Below are 22,674 nucleotides of genomic sequence, written 5' to 3'. Positions count from 1 at the left end.
ATGTATTGCATGAATGTGTCCATGATTGTCTAGTCAATGTCAATGTTTAAAAGATATTACTCCTGTGTGGTGGTGTGATTGAGAGACCTTATCGCCTGCGGGAAGAAGCTCCTCCTCAGCCTCTCTGTGTTGGCCTTCAGGGAGCGGAATCGCTTCCCAGACCGCAACAGAGAAAACAGTCCATTGTTGGGATGGCTGAGGTCCTTCACGATCTTTCTGGCCTTGATCCAGCACCGCTTGCTGTAGATCAAGTGCAGGTCAGGGAGCTCGGTGCAGATGATGCGCTCAGCTGAACGCACCACCCTCTGTAGAGTTCGTCTGTCCTGCATGGTGCTGTTTCCAAACCAGGTCGTAATGTTTCCCGTCAGGATGCTCTCTATGGTACAGGAGTAGAAATTCCTGAGCACCTTAGAGGGCAGTCTAAAGTCTCTCAAGCATCTGAGGTGGTAGAGATGCTGCTGGGCCTTTTTCACCACGGTGTTGATGTGACAGGACCATGACAGGTCCTGCGTGATGTGAACACCGAAGTATCAGAAGCTGTCTACTCTCTCCACTGGGCTCCTGTTGATGATGGGGGTCTGATAGATCCTCTCCTGCTTTGTACTAAAGACCACTATCAGCTCCTTTGTCTTGCTGACGTTCAGGAGGAGATTGTTCCTCTGGCACCAGTTCTCCAGATTTACAATCTCCTCTAGGTATGCCGACTCATCATTGTTGATGATCAGGCCCACCACGACAGTGTCGTCAGCAAACTTGATGATGGCGGTGGAGTTGGTAGTGCCACGCAGTTGTGGGTGAACAAAGAGTACAGCAGGGGGCTCAGAACACAACCCTGGGGGGCTCCAGTGCTGAGAGTGAGTGAGGCTGAGACATGTCCGCCCATCCTTACTGCCTGTGGTCTGCCAGTCAGAAAATTGGAGATCCACTGACATATTGATGAGCTAAGTCCCAGGTGCTCCAGCTTGGTGGTGAGTGTGGAGGGAATTATGGTATTAAATGCAGAGCTGTAGTCGAAGAAGAGCATTTTCACATAATTCCCTTTCCTAGTGTCCAGGTGAGTAAGTGATTTGTGGAGAAGATGAAAGATTGCATCGTCTGTGGAACGGTTCTGGCGGTATGCAAACTGTAGTGGGTCGAGTGTGTCCGGTAGTGAAGAAATGATGAAGTCTCGGACCAGGCAATCAAAGCACTTCATCACTACTGAGGTGAGGGCTACAGGACGATAGTCATTGAGAGAAGCAGGATGAGGTTTCTTCGGAACAGGAACAATGATGGACTCTGTGAAGCATGTGGGGATCACCGACTGAGATAAAGAGATGTTGAATATCTCGGTGAACACAGGTGCTAGCTGGTCTGCGCAGGCTCTGAGAATACGACCTGAGATGCCATCTGGTCCTGCTGCTTTCCTGGTGTTCACTCTCTTGAAGGCTCTCCTCACGTCATGCTCGGTGATGATGAATGCGTTTCCGGTGCTGGCAGTGTCTTCCTGTCTGCAGCCATTAGCGGTGCTAGCATTAGCGGCGCTAGCATTAGCATCGCTAGCGTCTTTAGCTGCAGCCTCGAAGCGAGCATAGAAGGTGTTCAGCTCGTCTGCCAGAGACCCGTCCGCGTTCGTCATACCGGATGTTGGTGTTTTATAGTCCGTTATTGTCCTTAATCCCTGCCACAGGCTCCTAGAGTCACTCTGTTGGAGCTGTGACTCTAGTTCCCTTTCAAAGGCTACACTCGATGCTGCGTGAAAACGCTATGGGAACATCTTGTCATGTTGCCGGTTGTGAAGCATGTGTGTACCAAACACGCCAAATTTTTGGCTTTTATAACCTCGGTCAGGTGACGTCATCTGATAGGACGCACCTGCAGGTTATAAATAGGAGTGAACCGGAAACATTCCTCAGATTCTTGTCTTCACCTTGTCTAGTTGTGAGCGTGTTGTGTCTAACCAACAAAAATAAGTGTTTAACTCACCGATAATGGCAGAGTTTAAACGAGATGTCCCTCCGTGTGTATAATCCATATCGGAGGGCGATCTCTACACTTTACTGCTTCGATTAAGTGCTACGCGCGCGCCTCGCATTCCTTGGGAATCTTCGAGCCGCCGCGCATTCCTGGGGCTTAAACTCGTGCATCCGGCAGAGCAGTGAGAGACGGATTTAAAACTCCTTTCTTTCGCGTTCTCATCGGATCGGGAAATCCCTCTGTCCGCTCGCAAGCGCGCGCCGCGCTTCTTGTGAATGGGCAAGGATAAACATCCTCTCCTGCTTCCGCGGAGATGGTAATAGGCTCTAAGCACTTAAAAATAATAAAAAAAAAAAAAAAAACATAGACGGCAGGTTCTGTCGGGTGGCCGGGGGCGGAGCCTCAACGACGCTCTCTTCCCTTTTCTTAGCAATCTCCATATAAGTTAACCCTTTCATGGAGTAAGCTGTATTCATCCCGTGTTTTCCTGCCATCAACTTATTTATTTATTTAAATATAATTGAGGTAGAAACGCGGAGTTATATGATGACACCCAGATAGAAGAGACGCTTCCAGGCTATCTCTCTTCTGGGACATCATCCTTCCTGAAAAGCTATTATTTCCTTTCAAGTTGTGTAGACTTTTTATCTTCCCTGGAGGGAAAAGCTCTTCAGGCAGCAGGTCAGGTTGACGCATTGCACACCATGGCGGTTTTGCACGCCTACCAGGCTGACCTGCTGAGAGACTTGAGTACTGGCGGGGCTCTGCAAGGTAAGGCGTATTGGATTTACGCCGGGCCACAGACTTGTCTCTTCGTGCAACAAAGCAGACGGCTCGTGCTATCGGCCGTTTTATGGCTGCTATGGTCTCCGCGGAGAGGCACTTGTGGTTGAATCTCAGGGGCATTAAGGAGAAGGATCGTGTATTCCTCCTCGATGCCCCATCTCGCCTCCCGGCCTACTTGGCGATGTCGTTAACTCGGTCGCCACTAGGTTCATGAGGCGAAGTTTGTATAACAAGCCTTCGGGAAATTCCTTCCCCGCCTTGCTCAAGAGTCGGGACTGTCGGCCACCCAGTCTCGACCGGGTCCGCCTCAAAAGAGGTCAGACTATATTGTCTTCACAAAAAAGCCCTGAGGTTCATGTGCCCAGGACCGTGGGGGGTGGCCCCCCAATGGGGATAGGCACGCAGAATTCCTTTTAAAGAATAAAGTGTTTTCCCTGGCACCCCCAGGAGGTTGGTGTTCTTGCTCCGCCACCACTGGTGTTTCGGGCAACTCCAGTCTCCAATAAAATGTTAGTTCTTCGGGTTTTTCCTGCCGTGTTTCAGGATGCCGAACATCTAACATCCCTCCCCCCCGTTTAACCAAGCCGCTGAGCTTTGCCCCTTTCTGAGAAACTGGCAGCGTGGAAGCTACTGCCAAGTATATCTCCTTGGGCACTAAGCACTGTACAGAGAAACTACAGGATTCAGTTCTCACATCACCCTCCGCGTTTCAATGGCGTGGTTTCCACTTCCATGAAACCGGAAAGTGCAAGAGGAACGGGGGGCTGCGTCTAATTTTTTAGATTTTGCGGGCTTTACCGCTATCTAAAATAAATCAATGGAAATATTGCCACAACACAGGAGGTTCCTGAGGTTCGCTTTCGGGGGCGAAGCTTACCAGTATCGGGTCCTTCCGTTTGGTCTAGCTTTTTCACCCGCACATACACAAAATACATGGATGTATTTCTGGCTCTAACGACTCCAGAGCATCCGTATTGAATTACATGACTGGCCGGCCCAGTCTCAGTAGCTAGCGCTTCGACATCAGCATGTCGTTCTAGCTAATCTTTGTTTCCTAGGATTGAGATCCAATGCCATGAAAGCATGCTCTTTCCTGTTTAGAGGACAACATTTTTGGGTGTCACATGGAATTTGAGCGTAAGCGGGCACAGCTGTCTCCCGCTCGTGTCGAATCCATTCTCAACACCATCAAGGAAATCAAGCTAGACCAGAAAGTGACCATCACTTTCAGAGATCTTAGCTCTCATGGCAGCTGTATCCACGGTGACACCTTTGGACCTTCTGCACATGAGAGCATTTCAGTTGTGGCTAAGAACCAGGGGATTTTACTCTAGGGCCAATCCCCAATAAGGGCTACGCGCCAGGTGCTTCGTACCCTTCCTATGTGGTTCAGACCCCGGTTTCTGACTCTGGGTCCCACTCTAAGTTCGTCTTGTCGTCGCAGATGCTAACGACAGACGCTTCCCTCATGGGCTGGGGTGCGGTCTTAAATGACCGTCCAGCCCAAGGGAGCTGGAGAGGCCATCTTTTTGCGCGGCACTTAATTGCCTCAAAATCATGGCTCTATTTCAGGCCCTAAAGCACTTCCTCCAGCAGTTGAGACTACCATGTCCTAGTGCGGGTGGACAACACTATGGCAGTCTCGTATATTAATCGCCAGGGCGGACTGTGCTCGCGCCGCTAAATAGCTAGCGCACCAGATTCCTGTCCCTCAGGGCGATTTACATTCTTGGAAAATCTCATGTAGCGTAGGTGGACCTCTTTGGCTCGCAAGATCACAAATGTCCCCTTTACTACTCTCTGACTCTAAGTCAAGCTGGTCGTCCAGCCAGCGTAATTAAGACTATTCTAAGTGGTGTTACCTCTCTAAGAGGATCGGACAACTATTGCCCTCTCCTATGAGGCGCGTGGGCTCACTTCGCCTCTAGGAATCAGGGCTCATTCAACCAGGGGAATCGCCTCATCAATTGCATTAGCAAGAGGTATTCCCTTGCAGCAAGTATGTGACACGGAGGGTTGGTCCTCTCCACACACATTTGCCAACATGCATCCTATTGTTTTTAAGCCTTCTGTCCTCCGCCTTTACAGCTTCGGAGCAGGAGAGACATCACTTACTGTGTCCAGTACGTGCTCTTCAGATTTACATCCACCGCAGCTTTTACATGTTTGAAGCCGCAAGCTGCGTGAGAGATGCTATTGCCCTCTCCTATAAGGCGCGTGGGTTCACTTCGCCTCTAGGAATCAGGGTTCATTCAACCACGGGAATCGCCTCATCAATTGCACTAGCAAGAGGTATTCCTTTGCAGCAAGTCTGTGATGCGGAGAGTTGGTCCTCTCCGCACACATTTGCCAATATGCATCCTATTGTTTTAAAGCCTTCTGTCCTCCGCCTTTACAGCTTCGGAGCAGGAGAGACTTCACTTACTGTGTCCAGTACGTGCTCTTCAGATTTACGTCCACCGCATTAGCCAGTGGCGTAAGTCAGAGCAGTTTTTACATGTTTTGAAGCCGCAAGCTACGTGAGAGATGCTATTGCCCTCTCCTATGAGGCGCGTGGGTTCACTTCGCCTCTAGGAATCAGGGTTCATTCAACCAGGGGAATCGCCTCATTAATTGCACTAGCAAGAGGTATTCCTTTGCAGCAAGTCTGTAATGCGGAGAGTTGGTCCTCTCCGCACACATTTGCCAATATGCATCCTATTGTTTTGAAGCCTTCTGTCCTCCGCCTTTACAGCTTCGGAGCAGGAGAGACTTCACTTACTGTGTCCAGTACGTGCTCTTCAGATTTACGTCCACCGCATTAGCCAGTGGCGTAAGTCAGAGCAGTTTTTACATGTTTTGAAGCCGCAAGCTACGTAAGAGATGCTATTGCCCTCTCCTATGAGGCGCGTGGGTTCACTTCGCCTCTAGGAATCAGGGTTCATTCAACCAGGGGAATCGCCTCATTAATTGCACTAGCAAGAGGCATTCCTTTGCAGCAAGTCTGTAATGCGGAGGGTTGGTTCCTTTCCGCACACATTTGCAGTACGTGCTCTTCAGATTTATGTCCACCGCATTAGCCAGTGGCATAAGTCAGAGCAGCTTTTACATGTTTTGAAGCCGCAAGCGGCGTGAGAGATGCTATTGCCCTCTCCTATGAGGCGCGTGGGCTCACTTCGCCTCTAGGAATCAGGGTTCATTCAACCAGGGGAATCGCCTCATCAATTGCACTAGCAAGAGGTATTCCCTTGCAGCAAGACTTCACTTACTTTGTCCAGTACGTGCTCTTTAGATTTACGTCCACCGCATCAGCTAGTGGCGTAAGTCAAAGCAGCTTTTACATGGCCTGGGGCCGCAACGGGGGGTGGCCCCCACTACACTGGGCTTATTGCCCTCTCCTATGAGGCGCGTGGGCTCACTTCGCCTCTAGGAATCAGGGCTCATTCAACCAGGGGGATCACCTCATCTATTGCACTAGCAAGAGGTATTCCCCTGCAGCAAGTGTGTGACACGGAGGGTTGTCCTCTCCGCACACATTAATTACATTTATAGTTTGGATGTTCATGCTACTCCGGGCTCACGGGTCCTCGAGTCAGCTACCCAGACATAGTTCTGAGACCTTCTCGGCCTTGTGCGCACACGCTACACAACCTTGGAGTCCAGACACTCGCAGTGCGGCGGCGTTGGCACTCTCGTTCCCATAGCGTTTTCACGCAGCATCGAGTGTAGCCTTTGAAAGGGAACGTCTCGGGTTACTTTGCTGTAACCCTGTTCCCTGAAAAGGCGGGAACGAGATGCTGCGTCCCAATGCCGCACTGCCTATGTGACCGGACGTCCGTTCAGACAAATCAATCTGAGGAATGTTTCCGGTTCACTCCTATTTATAACCTGCAGGTGCGTCCTATCAGATGACGTCACCTGACCGAGGTTATAAAAGCCAAAAATTTGGCGTGTTTGGTACACACATGCTTCACAACCGGCAACATGACAAGATGTTCCCATAGCGTTTTCACGCAGCATCTCGTTCCCGCCTTTTCAGGGAACAGGGTTACAGCAAAGTAACCCGAGACGTTTTCTACCGTAACACTGCTTCGCCTCTTTCACCGCCTTCCGGACGCTGTATGACGCAGCCTTGTATGGTTCCATGTCCCCCGACGCAAGTCCCGTGTTGTAGGCAGCGGTGCAAGATCTCAGAGCGTGGCGGATGGTTTTATCCACCCACGGCTTCTGGTTGGGAAACGTTATAATAGTCTTTTTCTCCACGGTATCATCCGCTAGTTTCCCGATGAATCCCACCACCGCTTTCATAAACACACTGATGTCATCATCGAAGCTGTTTCGGAACATGTCCCAGTCTGCGCCATCGAGTGCGTCCTGTAACGCAGCCACCGATTGGTCCGACCAGCGGGCGACTTCCCTCTGAACTGGAACTTCCTGTTTCAGCCTTTGTTTGTATTTTCGCATTAGGAAGGTGGCGGCGTGGTCGGATTTACCAAACAGAGGACGAGATTGTGCCTTGTAGCCGTCCTTGACTGTAGTGTAACAGTGGTCCAGTGTCCTTTCACCCCTGGCGGGGCAAGTGATATGTTGATGAAAGTTTGGCGCTGCACGTTTAAGGTTGGCACTATTAAAGTCCCCCGCCACAATAAGCGCAGCGTCCCGATGCTGTGTTTGGTGCTGTATGAGTGCCTTATGCAGCTCGCATAAGGCAGTGTCTGTGTCCACTTGTGGTGCAGGACTGAAAGTTCCTAAGCACCTTAGAGGGCAGTCTAAAGTCTCTCAAGCACCTGAGGTGGTGGAAATACTACCGGGCTTCAGTGCTGAGAGAGAGGGAGGCTGAGATATCATTCTAATATCATTCTTAGGTTCTCTAATCTTGGTGGTGATTGTGGAGGGAATTATAGTATTAAATGCTAAACTGTAGTCAACAAAGAGTATTTTAACATAATTTCCCTTCCTAGTGTCCAGATAACTGAGTGATGTGTGAAGGAGGTGACAGATGGCATCATTTGTTGCAGAAATCAGCATGGTGTTTCTTGGGGAGAGGAGCAATGATGGATTTTTTTAAACATGTGGGGATTACTAATTGAGATAAGGAGAGATACTGCTGCCTTCCAGGTGTTCACTCTCCTGAAAGCTTTACTCATATCATGCTCAGAGATGATGAACGCATTTCTGGTGTTTGCATTCTCTTCCTGTCTGCAGCCTTAGCACTGCTAGCATTAGTATTGTTAGCATTGCTAGTGCTATTAGCATTGGTAGCTGAAGCCTCGAAGCAGGCATAGAAGACAGCTCATCTGCCAGAGACACAACACTTATTGTCCTTTGTCCCTGCCACAGGCTCCTAGAATCACTCTGTTGGGACTGTAATTTTATTTTCCTCCCATAATGCTGCCTTGCTTCCTTCACCACTTTGCAAACATTATATGACGCAGCCTTGTACAAGTTTATGCCACCCGATGCAATTCTCGCATTATCGGCATCTCAGAGCATCACAGGTGGTTTTATTCACCCACGGCTTCTAATTTGGAAAGTTTTTGATGGTTGTTTCCATTAGACACACTGATCTACAACCATACAGCAGTTTCACATAGTAACTTGCAGTTGCTTTATTTGCACAATATTTAATACCTAATATTTAAACAAGAACTCTTTTTACCTTTGCTGCTACTTCAACAAGAAATGTTTATTGTTTCTCATCTATCATCTTACGGACAAGTTACTTACACTTATTCAACCCATTACCTCATTACCACAGAGAATTTAATGGTTTCATGTTGTTGTTTTGTTATTCTTATTTGCACATTTGCACATGCACTTTATGTTGTCTTTTGCTGTCTTTTGTATAGTACTTAGATATTTTTTTCTTAAACTTTTTTTTTTAAGTTAAAAAAGTTCATCTTTTAACTTTTGTAAGTAATGGTGAAGAATTTGCCAGTTTTAGGTTATGGAAAATTAATAAAAATAAATAAATAAATAAATACATTTAAAAAAGGGCACTGAGCAGTCTTCATGAAAGCCTACCTCACAGCGCCATCTTGGAAACAAATGAATGAAATAGGGCCTACCTTACCCACCATCCAAATCACCCAAAGAGATGACATTTATTTTTAAGTTGTTTTCTAAGTTTGTTTAAATAGTCTAGCAGCTAAAAGTTAAAAAAGAAATAAATAATAAGAAAAAATTAAAAACTTTTAAATGTACGTTCAGCTGTGTTTCATGTAATATTAATAACTAGGAGTGACAGGTTTCTGCACATTGAAAAATGGGGCCACATTTTTTACATGTATTTCTGTGGGTCAGATATCCTAAGATCAATATTATAATTTACCCTAGGATCAGATAAGAATATATAAAGTGTAGGGAAAAGAAAACTCCCTGTTTTTTTTTCTGCGACAGCAGGACACGGCGTCTGTGATTTCCAAAAAGAATGTCAAATGTCAAAGACCACTGGCATCCACCAAAGGTCTACTGCCTTGTCCCTTACACACAGAGATATTTCCAGTTTATCGGAATCTTTTGATGATGTTTTGCCCTGTAGATGATAAGATTGACGTTTTTTAATGCCTGTAGTAGGCATTAAATTTAAAATGAGCTCATGTAGTGGATAAAACTGTAAAATTTCTCAATTTTAAACATTTGTTATATTCTGTATGTCCTATTGTAAATGAAATATTGGCTCAGGTGATTTGTAAGTCTTTTAGTGGTTATTTTTTCTTCAAATAAAAAAAAATGTCCCAACTTTTCCAGAATATTAAGTCGTAAGTCTGGACTAGGCCACTTTAAAACCTTCATTTAGCTTTTTTAACCCATTCAGAGTTGGACTTGCTAATATATTTCGGATCATTGTCCTGTTGCATAACCCAAGTGTGCTTGGGTTTGAGGTCAAAAACTGATGGACATGCTCATTCTCTTTTAGTTCCCTTTCAAAAGCTACAGTCGATGCTGCGTGAAAACGCTATGGGAAAATCTTTCTGTGTTGCCAGTTGTAAAGCAGGTGTGTATCAAACACGTCAAATTTTGGCATATATAACCTTGGTCAGGTGACATTATCTGATGAAGCGCACCTGCAGGTTATAAATAGGAGTGAACCAGAAACACTCCTTAAATCTTTTTGTCTTCATGACTGCTTAGTTGTGTTTGCGTGTGTGTGTTTGTGTGTGTGTGTGTGTGTGTGTGTGTGTGTGTGTGTGTGTGTAAACCCGCAAAAATAAGAAAATGTTTAACTCACCAATGTGGCAGAGTTTAAACGAGATGTCCCTCTGTGTGTGATAAATCCATATCGGAGGGCGATCTCCACACTTACTGTTTTGAAGTTTCGACCCTCACTCACTTTTCTTAGCAACCTCCATGATGAGTTACCCCTTTCATGGAGTAAGCTGTATTCATCCCCTGTTTTCATGCCATCGACTTATTTATTAATTTAAATATAGTTGATGTGGAAGTGCAGGGTTATATGATGACGCTCCAGATAGAAGAGACACTTCCAGGCTATCTCTCTCCTATCTCTATCATCCTCACTGAAAAACTAACACTTTCTACCAAGCTGTGTAGACTTTCATCTTCCCTGTAAGGAAAAAGCTTTTTAGGCAGCAGGTTAGGTTGGTGCTCCACTGCACACCATGGCGGTTTTGCAGGCCTACCAGGCTGACCTGCTGAGAGACTTAAGCACCGGCGGGGCTCTTGAAAATAGGGCGTTCTGGAATTACACCGGGCCACAGACTTGTCTCTTTTGCAACAAAGCAGACGGCTCATGCTATCGGCCGTTTTATGGCTGCGATGGTTTCCGCGGAGAGGCACTTGTGGCTGAATCTCATGGGCATCAAGGATAGGGATCGTGCATCTCGCCTTCCGGCCTGTTTGGCGACCCTGTTAACTCGGTCGCCATTAGGTTCGTGAGGTGAAGTTATATGAACAAGCCTTCGGGAAATTTCTTCCCCGCCGTGCTCAAGAGTCGGAACTGTTGGCCACCCAGTCTCAACTGGGTTTGACTCTTGCGAGGCGTGAAACACACAAGGAGAGTGTTTTGAGCCGGGCACCCCCTCGTAAAGATTGGGGTGCGGCGCGCCGCGCTTCGCAATCCGCTTCAAAGAAGTCGGACCAGCATACTGTCTTCTTCACAAAGAAGTCCGGAGGCTCATGTGCCCAGGACCATGGGGTGGCCCCCCAACGGAGAGAGGCACGTAGAATTCCTTTCAAGAATGAAGTGTTCATGCTCCGCCACTACTGGTGTTTCAGGCAACACCGGTCTCCAATAAAGTGTTAGTTTTTTCTTTTTTTTTCTGCCATGTTTCAGGATGCCGAACATCTAACATCCCGCCCCTGTCTAACCAAGCTGCCGAGACTTTTGCCCCTTTTGGAGAAACTGGCAGCATGGAAGCTACTGCCAAGTATATCTCCTTGGGTACTAAGCACTGTAGAGAGAAGCTACAGGATTCAGTTCTCGCATCTTCCTCTGTGTTTCAACGGCGTGGTCTCCACTTCCGTGAAACCAGAAAGGGCACATCTGCTAACAAAAGTTGCTGGGAAAAGGGGCCATAGACCATGTTCCCTTACCAGACAGAGAGTCAGGCTACTACAGTCGGTATTTCTCGGTTCCCAAGAGGAACGGAGGGCTGCGTCCAATTTTTAGATTGGACTGCTATCTAAAAATAAATAAATACAGCTTTAAAATGTTGACTGTCAAAGTGATTATTTTCAAATCCAACCAAGCGATTGATTTGGGACAATCTATCGGAAGGACGCATACTTTCACATAGAAATATTGCCACAACACAGGAGGTTCCTGAGGTTTGCTTTTGGGGGGCGAATCTTACCAGTATCGGGTCCTTCCATTTGGTCCAGCTCTCTCACCCCGCACATACACAAAATGCATGGATGCAGTTCTGGCTTTTACGACTCCAGGGCATACCTATTTTGAATTACATAGACGACTGGCTGGCGCAGTCTCAGGAGCTAGCGCTTCGACATTGGGATGTCGTCCTAGCTCATCTTTGTTTCTTGGGATTGAGACCCAACGCCATGAAAAGCGTGCTCTTTTCTGTTCAGAGGACAACATATTTGGGTGTCACAGGTGATTTGATCGCAAGGCGGGCACAGCTGTCTCCCACTCATGTCGAATCCATTCTCAACACCCTCAAGGAAATTAAGCTAGACCCGAAAGTGACTGTTCATCACTTTCAGAGATCTTTAGCTCTCATGGCAGCTGCATCCATGGTGTGATACCTTTGGGCCTTCTGCACATGAGAGCATTTCAGTTGTGGCTAAGAACCAGGGAATTTCACTCCAGGGGCCAATCTCCAATAAGGGTTACACAGGGCGCAATATTTCATCCCCGGTCCGAACTCTGGAACCTTCACGTCTGGCCCCGCATCGGGACCAATTAAGTGCTAGGGCTCCCACCTCTAAAAGAAGTTATGCCTTCAAATGGAGTGTATTTGAAAGTTGGTGCACGGCAAAACATGTAGACCCAGTACACTGCCGAATCGTTTCAGTGCTGAAGTTTCTGCAAGAAAAGTTGTCCTCGAGCTTATGCCCTACTTCTTATAGAACGTACGTAGCCGCTATTTTAGCTTGTCATGTTCTGACTGACAAGGTTTCTGTGGGAAAGCACCCTTTAGTTGCCCGTTTTATTCGTGAAGCTAAATGGTTGAGGCCGCCCACTAGAGACACTGTCCCATGTGGGGATCTATTGTGCTCGAAGGTCTGATTGACACCCCTTTTGAACCACTAGAGTCAGCACCTGTTTGGTCATGCTGTTTGGGCACTCTCATGGCCGTTACTTCTCTAAAGAGAATTGGAGATCTGCAGACTTTGTCAGTCTCTCCATTTATTTATTTATTCATCCTGCCTATACTTGTCAAAGCTATTCTGCATCCTCACCCGATCTATCTTCCAAAAGTTTCATTCTCAACCATGCACCCAGTTGTTCTCAAAGCATTCTGTCCTCTGCCTTTAACAGCTCCAGAGCAGGAAAGACTTCACTTACTGTGCCCAGTACGTGCTCTTCAGATTTATGTCCACCGCACTAGCCAGTGGCGTAAGTCAGAGCAGCTTTTCATATGTTATGGGAACCGCAACCAGGGGGCGGCCGCCACTACACAAATGTTGTCACATTGGGTGAGAGATGCTATTGCCCTAGCCTATGAGGTGCATGGTCTCACTTCGCCTCTAGGACTAATTCGACCAGGGGGATTGCCTCATCTATTGCGCTGGCAAGAGGTGTCCCCCTGCAGCAAGTGTGTGATGCGGCAGGTTGACATTTGTCAAATTTTATATTCTGGATGTTCATGCTACTCTGGGCTCACAGGTCCTCAAGTCAGCCTCCCAGAGCTAGCTCTGAGACTTTCTTGGCTTTTTGTGCGCACACGCTACACAACCTTGGGTGTCCAGACACTTGCAGTGCGGCGGCGTTGGTATTCTCATTCCCATAGCGTTTTTACGCAACATCGAGTGTAGCTTTTAAAAAGGAACGTCTCGGGTTACTCTGCTGTAACCCTGTTCCCTGAAAAAGCGGGAACGAGATGCGCTCCAATGCCGCACTGATTGCAAACTGGACGCCCTTTTAGCCAAAATTGATCTGAGGAATGTTTCCGGTTCACTCCTATTTATAACCTGCAGGTGCGCTTCATCAGATGACGTCACCTGACCGAGGTTATATATGCCAAAATTTGGCGTGTTTTATACACACATGCTTCACAACCGGCAACACACAAAGATGTTCCCATAGTGTTTTCACGCAGGATCTCGTTCCCGCTTTTTCTTGGCAAATGGGAGACAAGCCTTTGTGTTCTATTTGGTCAACAGTGGCTTTTGCTTTCAAACTTTTCAATGTATGCTATTTTTGCTCAGAGAGTCAAAAAGACAATCAGGCAGAGTAATTTATTAACTTAGTCAATTAATTAGACACATTCAGTCACTCAATCAACAACAATTGTAGGCTGTCCACTATATAATACTTGTTTTATTTACACAGTCTTAACTAAGTACAAGCAACTTTTTTTTCAGCTGGCCCTCACTGGAGCTCCACCCCAGACTGAGATTTTTGTTTTCACTGATGCTGATGCAAAAGACACATGGCTAAAAAGCACTGTCCAAGCACTGATTGAGAAAACAAAGTCTAAAGTGAGTGCATGCAAATGGTCCTACAAGCCTGATACTGGTATATTCTATTTTAAAAATCTAAGTGAACTAACACTTAGATTTAACAAACTGCTCACACACTGATTAAAACCTTCTATATTTCTCTGTCTTAAGGTGTCATTTTTGCTAACTAATGCCTTTGGCTTTGGACGTCGCAGAAGGAGTGCTAGTGCTATGGATGGCCAACAGCAAGTCTCCACTAGGATGTTAAATCCATTTACCCAGCTCTACCAGAACCTGGCTCAGGCCTCTGGAGGGCAAGCAATTGAGGTCACCAAAGGCACCCTGGGCCAAGCTACTGACATTATTGCAGCGACCTCCATATCTACACTGGTAATAAGAAACATATATAGGCAAATATGGCTCACTCAGCAGAATGTCAGTTGCACTGTAAATATTGCTTGGAGTGGCATAGCTTTGTGACAAAGTGCAGTCGCAATTCTAACAACATACTGTAAAACAAAAAGATGCAAAACAGCACCACCTGGAGACTTTGACCCTAGGACCTTGAAAGACAGGTCAATTATATAAATTATTAATATTATATTATATATAATAAATTACAATGAAAAAAACATTTTTTTCTAGCACTTCTACCAGCACTTAAAACTCTCAATGGATTAAGCAAGAAAACAAAGGTAAAATGGAAGCCACCAAATACCAATCATTATTTTATTACTTTGTTGAATTTAAATAAAGAAAAGAAAGAGGTGTTGTACCAACTATGAGGGAAACTTATGTCCCAAGCTAGAATTAGAATTTTTTTGGCCAGGTTTGCAAAAACACAGGGGCAACCAACCAGTACTAAACCCATACAACACAATAAATCAAACCAAGTAAGTCTAAAGACTAAGCTATTTGCCATACTTAGTTTATTTTGTTTTCTGGTCTGTGCAAAGAACATATTTTATTTTAAAACCCAACAATTCTGTTATAGTATTTGGTTTCTTAATACAAGAGATGAACTAATATATGTTGTTGATGTTGTTTTTCCCACCTAGTTTTAAAAGTTAAACAGGCTGGTACATTTAAACTACTTTCCTAGGTTGTTAGGAGCTAGGTGCCCCTGGTATTTTTTTCCCTGTCTCTGGATAAAGCGAGAATTATAATTGACCCTAAACAGTTTATTTTACAATTAGATGTCCCTTTTACCATTTGGATTAATACCAGAATCAAGACGGTGGGTTGAATTGTCTTAATCTCAGCATCCAGGACCCTTACACTCAGGAGCCTATGGTAAAAAGGATTAAATACAAATAGCTGTTAACACATTGTAGTTTACACAGTGTTGTTTCGCTAAAATATGCAACATCATAGCTCTTCAACTGGACAAAAAGAAAAAATATAATTTTGAACATCTAATTTTGGGTATTTGACCAGTCCTGCAATGAGATATGCAATGTTATTTGCTCCTTAAACACTTATACTTGTTTTCTGATAAAAAAAAAAATAATTAAAAAAAGAATTTTAACATTATCAGTAAAGATCAGCATACAGGCCAGAACCATTACAGCATACGTACAAGCGTAACACTCACTTTTTTTGCTTCTTCAGGTTACTCTTTTTCAGGCCATAAGAAATCCAGCCAAAGCTGAAAACTTCTCAGTATTTGTGGATTCTTCTGTGCAAAATCTGACAATTTACATTACAGGCACCTCTCCAAAATTCTTTATCACCAGTCCCTCAGGTGTGTAGATTTATATATAAACTCAAAATACCATTCTGAGATACAACAGTGCGCAGAAACACAAGATCAGTAATATACAGTGGAATGTTTTCACTTTTCCAACAATCCTATTATCTAACCCAGGAACCTCACAAAGCAGTGCTGAACTAAACGGGGCATTGGGCCTAATGGGGAATGTTGGTAACTTCTATACTGTACAACCAAATATCTCAGTTCAGACTGGACTTTGGCTCTTCAGTATTAACTCAACACAGCCATATACCATCAGAGTTGTTGGTAAAATTAGTTCTCTTTGTCCTTTTGCCTGCTTATAAGTCTGTTAATGGTTATGAAACTGTTCAGTGTACATAACATTCTTTTTTCCTGTCCAGGTCAAAGCAAGATTGACTTCATTTTTGACTTTGTAGAACTTTCCCAAGGAGCTCATCCAAGCTATGCTGTATTAAACAGCAGGCCTGCAGCAAGTAAGTAAACAACTCTTAATAAAAATAATAAGAAGAAGCAGAAGAAGAATATGAAGAAGAAGTTGATTGCACTTAAACTCTTTTACTATGTTTCTACAAAATATTTTTCTTAATGCAGACAATAACCTTACCTTGTTGGTCTCCATGATTGGTGGGGACAGTGTGACACCTACAGCGGTGTCTATGATTGAAGCCTCAAGTTTAAACTCTTTTAATGGGACACTGGAAGAAGTAGATGGTGGTCAATACTTGGTGACTTTCAACAGGACACCAGCAGTAGAGTTTACTGTTCGAGTAACTGGACAAATCAGTTCCTCTAAAACTTTGGATGACTTCTTTCAGAGACAAACACCAACTCAATTCCAAACATCACCTGTGACCATTACTGTAAGGTTAAAATTAAAACTTCTTAAACAAAGTTAATTAACTCAACTAAGAGGAAATGTTTGCAAAGTTTTGTGAATCCTATTTATTAACAATTATTTTTGGTTCCACATTTACTGCTCATGCGCAGTTAAAGTTTGCCAGAACATATTATAATGTTCATGAAGATCTTTTTTTATACTTACGCTCAGATTCCACCTGTTGGAACAGTGGAACCAGGAAAACAATTCACTTTGCCTTTCACAGTGGCAACCACAGGCTCTGGAGGAAGCTTTAATATCAGTGTCAGCAATGATCGCAGCTTTGACACTCTCTTTAACACGTCCCTAACTCTCGAGAGTGGAGGCAGTGCGAATGGTACAGTAGCTCTGACTGTTCCTGCAAATACTTCCACTGGAACTGATGTAACCATGACAATTCAAGCTGAAGCTCCTGATGGAAGCAACTCCAACTATGCAGTGCTGCGTCTTGCTGTCATTGCTCCGGTAATAACTTACATCACATTAAATATTCCAGACAGCTGTCAAAGTTATTTTGCATTACAAATCATTCACAATGCATATACTAGAAGTAAGTGGTATTAGACACAAGAGACCTTACCAAGAGACCAGGTATAGAGATGTTACCAGATTAAAATTTTTTAAAGTGTTTATGTGTAATGGGGACTGGGGTTACATATAAACATGGGTTACACATCCCAAGAGCAGGAAACAAGGCAAGTTAATTAAAAACAATTTACATTTACATTTAGGCATTTGGCAGATTACTTAGCTTACAAGAGTTCTTTGTAGTTTCCATTATGGATGGATGCTTATGCTGGGTTACTAGGTTAAGTCAAGTCAAGTAGGCTTTTATTGTCATTTCAACCATATACAGTTTAGTACACAGTGAAACGAAAAAACGTTCCTCCAGGACCAAGGTGCTACATACAACATAAATTAACAAAAACTAACTAGCTAATTAACTAAGAAACTAATTAGCTGACTAGCTGAGACAAAACAGATGAAAATAATAAATTAACAGAAAATGACAACATAAAATGAACATGCAAATGTGCAAACGAGTGACAACATGACAAATTTCAATATTTTGTGGTAATGAGTTAAGGTAGTGGGATGAAAAACAGTTAACATGTCCTTGTAAGTAAAAGCAAAAATAGAGAAGAGTTTTTGTGCAAATAACAAATCTTGTGCAAAAGAGCATTTCAGGTTGGTATGTACAATTGTTTTATCAGTCCAGTCCCTTTTTGTTGAGGAGACAGATGGCTTGTGGAAAGAGGCTGTTACACAGTCTGGATGTGTGTGCCCGAATGCATCGGTACCTTTTTCCAGATGGCAGGAGGATAAAAAGTGTGTGTGAGGGGTGTGTCCGATCAGCCACAACGTTGGTGGCTTCGTGGATGCAGTGTGTGGTGTAAATGTCTTCGACAGAGGGTAGAGAGACCTCAATGATCATCTTGCCTGTCCTCACTATCAGCTGTAGGATCTTAAGGTCCAAGATGGCCCTTAGTTAGCTAGTTGGATGTAATCCAGTTTATCGTCCAGGGATCTGACGTTGCATAGGATGATGGATAGGAGAGCTGGCCAGGTTTGTTTTTAGCCTAGCACAGACTCCAGCCCAAGTACTGAAGAAACAGGTATGTCGTAGTCTAAAAATTGCCAAAGATTCAGCTGTATGGACATCTGGAGGAGGTTAATTCCACCACCTAGGTGCCAGAAGCCAGAACTGAAAAAGTCTAGATGCACATCTTCATAAATCCCAGAGAGATGGGGCCAACTGAGCAATGCAGTAGTCCAGCCTTGAAATAACAAGGGACTGAACAAGCACCTGAGTAGCCTGTGAAGAAAGAGATTCTTTTGGTGTTGTAAAGAAAAAATCAACAGAAGCAAGTAAGGTTAGCAGTGTGTGGAGAAAATGACAGTTGGTTGTCCAGAATTAACCCAAGATTGCGGGCAGTGGCTGAGGGTGTACTGGACGATTGTTGTCAAGATCACAAGGTCTTGACTAAGGAATGAATCACCAAGGATGAATAGCAGTTCGGTTTTACTGAGATTTAGCTTTGGCTGATGAGCTGCCATCTAGGATGAGATGTCAGATGTGCTGAGATCCAGGTGGAAAACTGAGTTTCTGAGGGAGAAAAGGAGAGAATAAGTTGTGTCATTTGCATAAAATTGTATGAAAAGCCATGCGATGATATGACTTAACCAAGAACCAGGTATAAGGGGACAACAGATGAGGACCCAGTACTGAGCCCTGTGAGACACCAGTAGAGAGTCTGTGTAGGGCAGATGTGTATCCCCTTTATGTCACCTCATACAACCTATCTTCTAAGTTAGAAGCAAACCATTGCCATGCTGTTCCTCAGATCACAAGGCTTGTTAGAATAGATAATGAGTAGTAAAGATATCTTGTGGAGTTTGCCAGGATTATGTGCAGATGCTTCCAGCTTCTCCGGGTAGAAAGCAGTTTTGTCAGAAGTCACATCACATGAAAACTTTAAAATAAAGGCCACAATTTCACTAACTTCAATATATGAAAATTCATAATTTTATATATACAAAGGTTAAAGCTGTCATGAATTGAGAATGCAATGGAATACTTATTTAATATTGTCAAATTTTATCATACTGAAAAGCAAACAAAATCAGGACTTTTGATGCAGAATAACAAAACACAGTTATGATAGTAAAAACGTATTAATTCTCTATATAATCCTCTGCTCCACTAATACACTTATCCAGCATTTCAGTAGTGCTTGGATATCATCAAGGTAGAAAGTTTTCTTGTTACGTTTTTTTTTTTTTTACATCGCAAGTCCCAGTTTAAATTGAACACCAATTGTACAAACAAACAAGAGAACGTCTCGGGTTACTTTGCTGTAACCCTGTTCCTTGAAAAAGCAGGAACGAGATGCTGCGTAAAAACGATATGGGAACATCTTTTCCTGTGTCCAGTTGTGAAGCATGTGTGTATCAAACACGCCAAATTTTGGCTTATATAACCTCGGTCACGTGACGTTGTCTGATGAGACGCACCTGCAGGTTATAAATAGGAATGACCTGGACCTGAGAGGACCAACCTGCCGCATCACACACTTGCTGCAGAGAAATACCTCTAGTCAGCGCAATAGATGAGGCAATCTCCCTGGTCGAATGAGCCCTGATTCCCACGCGCCTCATAGGAGAGGGCAATAGCATCTTTTACCCAGTGTGACAGGGTCTGTGTAGTGGCAGCGGCCCCCATAGCATATAAAAGCTGCTTTGACTTAACCCACTGGCTGGTGCAGTGGACGTAAATCTGAAGAGCACGTACTGGACACATGACCATTCTCAACCATGAACAACAGGGTGCATGGTTGAGAATGGAACTTTTGGAAGATAGTTCGGATGAGGTTGCAAAATGGCCTTGACTAGCCCAGGGGCAAAGTCTAGGCAGGATGGGGAGACTGACAAGGCGCGCAGAGCTCCAATTCAGAGAGGTAATGGCCATCAGAAAAACCATCTTAAGGGTCAGAAGCCTGACAGGCGCTGACTCTAGTGGTTTGAAAGGGGTGTCAATCAGACCTTCGAGCACGATAGATAAATCCCCAGAAGGGACAGTGGCTCTAGTGGGTGGCCTCAACCGTTTAGCTCCATAAATGAAACAGGCATCTAAAGGGTGCTTTTCCACAGAAACCCTATAAATCAGAACATGGCAGGCTGAAATAGCGGCTATGTACGTTCTGAGAGTACTAGGGCACAAGGCCGAGGACAACTTTTTCTGCAGAAACTCCAGCACTGAAACAATTCGGCAGTGGACTGGGTCTACATGTTTTGTCATGCACAAACTTCCAAATACATTCCATTTGAGGGCATACACTCTTCTAGTGGAGGGAGCCCTAGCACTTAGAATAGTTTAAATTACGCTGATGGGAAGACCAGCTTGTCTTAGTTGGACCTGCTCAGGGGCCAGGCGTGAATGTTCCAAAGCTCGGGCCGGGGATGAAATATTGTCCCCTGCGCCTGAGACAGAAGATCCCTCTTCACTGGAGATCCGGGAACCACACTCTGGTCGGCCAACGGGGCGCTATCAATAAGAGGCACAAACGTTGTTGACAGACCCTCGCCAGGAATCCCGGGAGCAAAGCTATCGGAGGAAACGCCTAAAGGCGTAATCTGGGCCACGTATGGGTCATCGCGTCCAGACCCAGGGGAGCTGGAAGAGTCAGAGAGTAGTAAAGGGGACATTGTGCTGTCTCTTGGGAGGCAAAGAGGTCCACCTCTGCTATAAAAAATCTTCTCCAGATTTGACTGACTACTTCTGGGTGGAGTCTCCATTCCCCATGTGTCATAGCTTGTCTGGAAAGTAAGTCTGCTCCCACATTCATGTGCCCTGGAATGTAAATCGCCCTGAGGGACAGGAACTTCTCCTGTGCCCAAAGCAGAACCTGGTGCGCTAGCTTGTTCATGCGGCGCAAGCGCAATCCGCCCTGGTGATTTATGTACGAGACTACCGATGTGTTGTCCACCAGCACTTAAACATGGTAGCTTCTCAACTGCTGGAGGAAGTGCTTTAGGGCCAAAAATAGAGCCATCATTTTAAGGCAATTGATGTGCCACGCGAGAAGACGGAAGCGTCAGGGAAGCGTCTGTCGTTAGCATTTGCGATGACAAGACGGACATAGAGTGGGACCCAAAGTCAGAATACGGGGTCTGAACCACATAGAAAGGGTACAAAGTCCTTGCGCGTAACCCTTATATGCCTTTGAGGATTAGCCCTAAAGTGAAATCCCCTGGCTCTTAGCCACAACTAAAACGCTCTCATGTGCAGAAGGCCCAAAGGTATCACCGTGGATGCAGCTGCCATGAGACTCAAAGATCTTTGAAAGTGAACTGCCAAATTCTGGTCTAGCTTGATTTCCTTCGGGGTGTTGAGAATGGATTCGATACGAGCGGGAGACAGCTGTGCCCGCATGACAATGTGACACCCAAGCATGTTGTCCTCTGAACTAGAAAGAGAACACTTTTCGTAGCGTTGAGTCTACATCCTAAAGAATGGAGATGAGCTAGGACGACATCCCGATGTTGAGGTGCTAGCTGCTGAGACTGGGAAGAGAGACCAGAATCAGCCAGTCGTCTATGTAATTTAAAATACGGATGCCCTGGAGTTGCAAGGGAGCCAGGACTGCATCCATACATTTTGTATATGTGCGGGGTGATAGAGCTAGACCAAATGGAAGGCACTTCAACTTTAGAACACAAAACTAATTAATGTATTTCACAAGAAAAATGAAATAGAAATATTCGTTAAAACATTTTCAAATATTAGTTGTGTAGCAACTCATCTCCTTTTTTTCCCCCCGCTGCTTTAAGGTAACCGATTTAACTTCTCCAGTGTGTGAGGCAGTAAGTGTAAATGCTAACTGTTCAGCCAACTGCAGCCTCTTCTCGTGGTATCTCACTACCAATGTGACTGATGGAAATGGATCAGGCGTACAGAATATAAGAATCCTCCAAGGAAATGGCAACCTTACCACCACCACTGTGCTCAATGACAAAGGCGTGAATGTCACTATGGTCGTTTACAACTCCTCTTGCTGTTCCCCAGACCTGGAACTGGTTGCTGTGGATACAGTTGGAAATGTTGCCACCTGCTACAAAACTGTAAGAGCTACAGCACCAATTACCAGCACTGCACCGATCACCAGCACTGCACCCCCTGTAATGGCAAACAGCACCTCAACTGTCAATACCACTACAACGTCCATGTCTCATCCCACCACTAGTAAAGCCAGCATTATAGCTGTAGAATGTTGGTTGTTTTTGCCACTCTTCCTTTGGCTAAATGTAATCCTTTGGTGTCTCACTTAATTAACTTATTTAAATTCAAATCAATTTAACATATATAGGCATGTATGACACAATGCCTATTAAGTAGTGCTTTTACCTTTTATTGTGTCTTGTAAGCCTAACTTATTCCCAAAATTTAACTGCTTTTACTTTTTATTGACAGCATTAAATACTAGTACTAGAAGTGCAAAATGATTTACTGATGATTGATGATGATGATGATATGCTACATAAATGGTACATGTTGATTTGAAATGTATTGCCCATACACTTTAATTTGTTTTTCATACATGTTAATTATTGTCTTATTCTTCCCTTCGCATGTTTCTCCTTTTGAGTTTCTATGAAATACATTAACCTGATTGTAAATACTGATGTTATACTGTTTTACTAGGTGGAATGTAGCTTGTATATTAACTAAGAAACAATAACCAAAAATGCAGGAGCA

At 44.6% G+C, this 22,674-nt stretch overlaps 1 protein-coding gene across 1 annotated transcript in view; it reads left to right on the top strand.

Annotated features, from left to right (window-relative positions):
* LOC128528823 (von Willebrand factor A domain-containing protein 7-like) overlaps positions 1 to 22,247 on the top strand; it is a 48,611-nt gene extending 26,364 nt beyond the window's left edge. The window contains exons 8-15 of the mRNA XM_053501972.1: positions 13,729 to 13,845; positions 13,978 to 14,196; positions 15,418 to 15,550; positions 15,674 to 15,826; positions 15,922 to 16,014; positions 16,133 to 16,401; positions 16,590 to 16,883; positions 21,750 to 22,247. Coding sequence (XP_053357947.1) covers positions 13,729 to 13,845; positions 13,978 to 14,196; positions 15,418 to 15,550; positions 15,674 to 15,826; positions 15,922 to 16,014; positions 16,133 to 16,401; positions 16,590 to 16,883; positions 21,750 to 22,247 — 1,776 coding nt within the window. The remainder of the gene's footprint in view (positions 1 to 13,728; positions 13,846 to 13,977; positions 14,197 to 15,417; positions 15,551 to 15,673; positions 15,827 to 15,921; positions 16,015 to 16,132; positions 16,402 to 16,589; positions 16,884 to 21,749) is intronic.
* The last annotated feature ends 427 nt before the right edge of the window (positions 22,248 to 22,674 follow it).

This window comes from Clarias gariepinus, chromosome 8 (assembly GCF_024256425.1).
Source record: "Clarias gariepinus isolate MV-2021 ecotype Netherlands chromosome 8, CGAR_prim_01v2, whole genome shotgun sequence".
Taxonomy (NCBI): Eukaryota; Metazoa; Chordata; class Actinopteri; order Siluriformes; family Clariidae; genus Clarias; species Clarias gariepinus.
This window is presented reverse-complemented; position numbering and strand designations above follow the sequence as displayed.